The following is a 6,304-nucleotide window of genomic DNA, read 5'->3' as shown; positions in this document are numbered from 1 at the left end:
AATATTTTAATATAATTTTGTTGGTAATGAATGCAATATGATATGCAAAAAAGATAAATAATATCAGTGAAACTATCAGTAAACAACAAAATTTTCTCATAACTATTACCATTCAATTATTTTAATTCTTTTGCTAATGTTATGATAACAATTATCAATAATCATTGATAATTAGCAACTTTACCTGTCATACAGCTATTAAAATTAGTCCTAATAGTATTTCTTTTTTTTTTAAGATAAAAGAAGCATGAAAATTCCATTCTTTCTTCTTCTAGTACTTTTGAAAAATTTAAAAATTTCAAAAGATTAGGAAAAAAAAAATATACTTTTGAATACATTTTAAAATATTGGAAAGGAAAAAGATTAATTACAGGAAGAATTTTAATGATAATTTAGAGAGATTATTAATCACTTACAATAGCATTCTAATGATATAAACAAGAATATGCATCGTTTTAAATTTTTTCTTTTTTTTTTTTTTTTTTAAATTTCAATTTGAAAAATGACAATATGAACTTTGACACTACTAAAATGTGAAAACAACTGCTTTGTTAGCGCAACTGTTTTCTCAGCTTTCTTTCCACTCAAATGACAAGTTTAGTTTTTTTCTTTTTTTAAAGTCTAGAAGGAAAAAAAAAAAAGATTAGCTCAAATTGACATTCTTTTTGGTGAAAGTTAAATTGTAAAATTACTTACAGTTTCAAATTAAAAAAAAAAAAAGAGAGGAAAATATATATATTCCAAGTAGAAAAAATTAATATTATTGAAATAAATTATTTAATATTAATAAAAATTTGCTTTATTTATTAAAACTGATAATAATTATTATTTATGCATAATATTTATTATATCATTTAGCAATTTTGATTAAAAATAGAAAATTATGTTATCTTTTCCCACAATTTAATTTCAATTAATGACTAAGAGAAAAAATTTTTTTTTTCTTTTATTATCGCATATAAATACAAATTTCTGTGAAAGTGCGAAAGAAAATTTTTTTCTACTTCAAATTTAATATTTTTAAAAGTTGTTATATATAGTAATAATAATAATAATGATAATAATATTAATAATGACAATAATAATAATAATAAACAACCATTTTATCATTAGCCATTAATTATTCATTTTGATCATTTTCAACTACTATATTTTAGCGCAATATTAGCGCAACTGTTTTCTCAGCTTTTAAAATTTTAACCAATTAAAAGGATAAAACTGATTTCATTACTGTCAGTGATATGTTGGAGAACAATTTTGGAATAAATTTATTTCTCACTTAATGATCACTAATATTGCAAATATTTAACATAAACATAATAAAAAGTATATTTAGTAAATATGCTAAGAATAATAAAAAGCGTTTGATTAAAATTTAAATTATACAATTAATTTTTAAATTGCTGTAAATGCTACTAGTATTAAAATATATTTGATTTGATATTATGGTAGTAGTAGCATTTACTTTTTATTTACTATAATAGTTTTATCATTTATTTATTAACTAACCATATGAAATTAAGAGTATATTCATGTTTAGCTAACAAAATGACACATTAATTTATTTCTGTCACCAAAAAAAAAAAGAAGGAAAGATGCAATTCTTGAATAAAAAGATGAACTTTTAATATCAATGAATGAGAAAAATTTTTTATCAAATTTCAAAAGGCAAAAAAAGAAAACACAAAATTCCATAAAACAGCAACGATAATAAATAAAATATTTGTGATAATAAAGATTTCAATTTGTGCATTTAAAAAAAATTAAAAAAAAGTTAAGAAAATTTATTATTTTAAATATCTAATTTTGATTTTCACAAAATTTCAAATTTATATTTGCAAAAAAAAAAAAAAGAAAAAAGAAAAAAGAGAAAAAGAAATAGCAAAATATTAATAATAATGTAAGGAACAAAGTAAATATTTGTATTTTTGCAATTTTATCATTTAAAATTTTTGCAAAACAACAAAAAGAAAAAGAAAAAAAAAACAATAAAAGAGGAAAAGAAACTAATTAATTGGAGTTGGAGTGTATTAGAGGATGATGCTATATAATTTCAATTTAAATTAAATTAAGTTTAAAAAAAGGAAAAAGTTTTTTTTTTTTTTTTTAAGATGTGGTTGATTTTGAATGTGCCAACATTTTCAGATTTTCTTTTGGCTCTTCCGTATTTCCGATTAAATCTTCCAGTTTAGCAATTTTTCGTAATGCTTTTTTTAATGATTTCTTTAATGCATCATTTTGTTCCTCACAGGTAATTATTCGCCTTTCTAAGATAGCAACAATAATAAAATGTAAATCAACGGTATTTAATTCACCCAGCGATACCGCTTTCATCGGTTTTGTCTTTTCCGGATTGTCAATATTATTTATCAGACGTTGTAATTGTGAATTACCATTACGTGATATCTATAAAATGGATTATTTATACGTTTAAAAAAAATAATAATCATTGAAATAATTTCATTAATTTCATTCTTTTTAAATAAATAATAAATTCAATTATTAAATACAAAATCAAATTTGTATTTGTAAATCAAATGCAAATATTACTTTTAAATCATTTAGCTTGTGTTTTCTTTTTTTTTTTCCTTTTTTCATTTTCAAATATTTAAAAATTTATTATGGAAGTAAAAAGATCAATAAATATAAATATTTCAATTTGCATTTCAATTTCTCGAACTCAAATCCAAAAAAAAAAGGAAAAAAAGAACAAAGAGATATCATTTTTTTTAAACTTATTAAAAATTTAAATTAATTAAAAAATTTCACAATTTTTTTTTTTTTTGCATTTGTTGTTATTGCCGTTAAATTAATATTAAAAAAAAAAAAAATTAATAAATATTTTATTAGAGTGATTTAAATTTAATTTTTATTAATAAAATAATGAATTAAGTTGATTAACTAATTAACGAACTATTTAATAAACCTGTGATGATGATTTCTCCAGCATTGCTTTGATATTTTGCATATAATCAATTTCGGATCCGGAAGAAGTGGATGAGGTGAATGAACTATTTGGCACTAATATTGAATTCGGCATAATTTTCCACCTTTTTGTTGAGCCAATTTCTTCACAGATAAATTCGAAAAATTTTCGAAAAAAAAAAGAAAAATTTTTTTTTGTTTTTCAAAATAAGCAAATAAATAAAAAACAATAAAAATTAATTATTAATACAAAAAAAAAAAAAAAAAAAAAAAGGAAAGAATATGGAATAAATATTATATCCTTGAAAATAATATTCAAAAATTTATTATTAATTCTAATAATTAATAATGAAAGAAAAAAAAAACAGAAATAAAATATAAATGAAAATAATTTTAATAAAAAAAAAAAAATTAAAAAAGAGAGAGGGAGAGAGAGAGAGAGAGGGAGAGAGGGAGAGAGGGAAAAAAGCCAAAGAATGTTAAAACAAAACATTCAATTTTCACTTAAAATGCAAAAAGTACACAAAATAGAAGAGAAATGTGTTCAGTGAATTATCATTGGTTAAATAGCAAAATGATAAAGTAAACTGATGGAAAAAAACTTTTTCAAACAAAATAAACAGCTGAAAAATGGATGAAAAAAAAGAGAGAGAAAGAGAGAGAGAGAGAGAGAGGGAGAGAGAGAGAGAAAAAAAAGAGATAAATGTGATTTGTTAAAATATTTCTAACAAATGATTCAAATTCCTGCTTAAATACTAATAGGAATGAACAATTTGAAATAGAGAGAGAAAAAAAGGCAAAGATGATAATATGCAAACGAATTTTATTATTTAATTTATTTATGTATAAACTAATCAAAATGATTAATGTATTAGAATTAGTTAGATTAAAATGAATTGACTTTATGTATGATATATAAATGATAAATTAAATTGTAATAAATTAATATTTATAATTGGTTAAATTAAAATGATTATGAATTAGCTTAATTAGCTTAACTAAGCAATTAGCTTAACTGATTAATTTACATAATAATATTTCACAAAAAAAAAAAAAAAAAAAAAAAACATATTTGAAGCTTCTAAAATGATTGCTGAAATATTGTTAAATTAAAAAAAAAAAAAATTATATTTTTTGAAATATTTGAAAAAGAGAAAAATTAATTAAATTGAAGTAGAATTTATCTTTCTATGCAAAAATTTTTATAAAATATTTTAAGTAAATGAATAAATGTTAAAATAACGAATGTAAAAATAAGAAGCAAAGAGAGAGAGGGAGAGAGACAGAGACAGAGAATGAATTAGAAAGAAAGAGAGAGAGGGAGAGGGAGAGAGAGAGAGATGATAATGCTATCAACACATGACGGGAAATTTTATCACCTTATTGCATTGAATTGTGAATAATAATCATTAATATTACTCACAGTATATATATTACATTTGAATTAATGAAAAATAAAGAAGAAAACAAAAATGAAAAAAAAAAAATTTAAACTGAAAATTTAGAAAAGCAGAAAAATGTTGCAAATGATTGAATTTATTTTTAATTAATTCTTAGTTTTCAGAAAAATAAAAGAATTGAAAATGAGCAAAGTAACATCTTATCATTTATTTCATTTCATTAATTAATTGTATCATTTCATTGTTCCATCAATATTGCATAACCATTTAAATTTATCTGAAACTTTTTAAATAATCAATAGATCATTAAAAAATTTAAAAAAAAAAAAGAGAAATAACATAATTAATCATTTAATTGGAACTAAACAAAATCAAAATTTAAATTTAATATAGTTTTGAACATTAAAAAAAAAAAAAACATTTTTCGAAATTAAAAATAAGTAGGAAAATAAAAAAGAGGAAAGGACTTTTTTTTCCCTAATATTATATTTATAATATTTATATTATAAGTAAAATTATTTTCCAATATGATTAATTTCATTGCTCATTTCATGTTTAATTATTTTATCATTACAATAACTAATATGGAAATTAATAAATGAAATTAAACAATTCAATGTATTATTTATATAAAAAGTCACAAAATTTATAAAAGATCAATTAATAAGACGAGTTGTAAACTTTTTTTTCATTAATTAAATTTATTTAATTACATTTTCATTTTTTGTCTTACGTATAGAATGCCAGCAAACAGGAAGCAAAAAGAGCAAAACGAAATCGAAATTAATATTATTATCATCAATATTCTGAAATAATTTCAATAAAATTAAAACTTTTTAAAATAATTAAACAATCATTCATTGAAAAAAAAAACAATTAAATAAAAACGAAATGAATATAATAAATTATCTGATTAAAATCAAATAAAAAAAAAACAAAAATTTAAATTAAAATTTTGATTTAATGCGGGAAAAAAAAAAGAAAAACTTACATAAACCATAATTCGAATCTTATACAACATTCAAAGTATCCTTGATCACAACATATATATGAGAAAAAGAAATTATCAGGTGGACAGCTGAATTAGATTATTTACTCAAATTCATATATTCCAGTTTGTTAAATTTATCACAAATAATTTTCTCCATTTATCAATCATAACATTTTCTTATTTTTTCATAAAATTCAATTTATACCACTTTATTTCCTTTAAAAAAAAAAAAAAAAAAACTAAAAATATGAAACTCTTTTTTCTTTTTTTTTTTAATATTTTAGAAGATAAAAGGAAAAAATAATTAAACTGAAATACTTTTTCAAAATATTATTGTTAAATACATTTAATTGCAAAGTATAAAATGTAAAAGTTCAAAAGTGTAAATAATTGAAAGTATTACTTACATTTGAGCCAATGTACCATAGCCTAAGCCATAAAGTAAACTATAAAATTCGTTATTTGCATAACCATTAGGACAAATCATTGATGCAATACTTTTAGTAATTAATACTTTAATTAGTAGTAATATTGTTGTATAGTAATGCCAAAAGCATTGCATTCGGAAATTAATTCATTTATTTTTCAAAAATAAATTTACAACATTTTAATTATTTATCATCAGAGATCTAACAATTTTTCCATTAATCAATTTATGCTTTACTATTTTTCATAAAATTAAATTTGTATCATTTTTTTTTTAAAAGAGTTAAAGTGAAAGTTTAAAAATTAAAGTGAAATTAAGGTGAAAGGTACTAGTAAGAATTTTTCGTAATATTAAATATTCAATGATAATTTCCAATAATGCAGCTAATGATAATTGCTAATAAATTAAAAATTTTAGATAATACTTCAAAAATACCATTAAATCTCTTCCAATCCTTATTAATAACTTTTTTGCATCCGAAAATATCTATGCTTATCGTATAACTAGCTAACTAACTGATTAATAAAAATGGCTATTATAACTTGAAACATAATAGACAGT

General features: G+C 20.1%; 2 protein-coding genes across 3 annotated transcripts; both read right to left on the bottom strand.

Annotated features, from left to right (window-relative positions):
- Positions 1-2,106: 2,106 nt before the first annotated feature.
- Positions 2,107-3,040, bottom strand: Bm17433 (Uncharacterized protein; the record flags this gene model as incomplete). The annotated part of the gene is made up of 2 exons (XM_043077840.1): positions 2,107-2,406; positions 2,927-3,040. 2 exons carry the CDS (start codon positions 3,038-3,040, stop codon positions 2,107-2,109), a joined length of 414 nt encoding a protein of 137 aa, XP_042933774.1.
- Positions 3,041-5,034: 1,994 nt separating this feature from the next.
- Positions 5,035-5,878, bottom strand: Bm7454 (Uncharacterized protein; the record flags this gene model as incomplete). Of its 2 annotated transcripts, XM_043077838.1 has the most annotated exons (3): positions 5,035-5,131; positions 5,317-5,403; positions 5,724-5,878. In XM_043077838.1, the coding sequence occupies 3 exons, from the start codon at positions 5,876-5,878 to the stop codon at positions 5,035-5,037; spliced, it is 339 nt and encodes a 112-aa protein (XP_042933772.1). The 2 variants fall into 2 exon arrangements, with proteins under 2 accessions (XP_042933772.1, XP_042933773.1); XM_043077839.1 differs by lacking the exon at positions 5,035-5,131 and having other exon boundaries at positions 5,313-5,403; positions 5,724-5,803.
- Between the last annotated feature and the right edge of the window lie 426 nt (positions 5,879-6,304).

This window comes from Brugia malayi, assembly GCF_000002995.4.
Source record: "Brugia malayi strain FR3 genome assembly, contig: Bm_v4_Chr1_scaffold_001, whole genome shotgun sequence".
In the NCBI taxonomy this organism is placed as follows: Eukaryota; Metazoa; Nematoda; class Chromadorea; order Rhabditida; family Onchocercidae; genus Brugia; species Brugia malayi.
The sequence above is the reverse complement of the archived record's forward strand: the minus strand, read 5'-3'. Positions and strand labels throughout refer to the sequence as shown.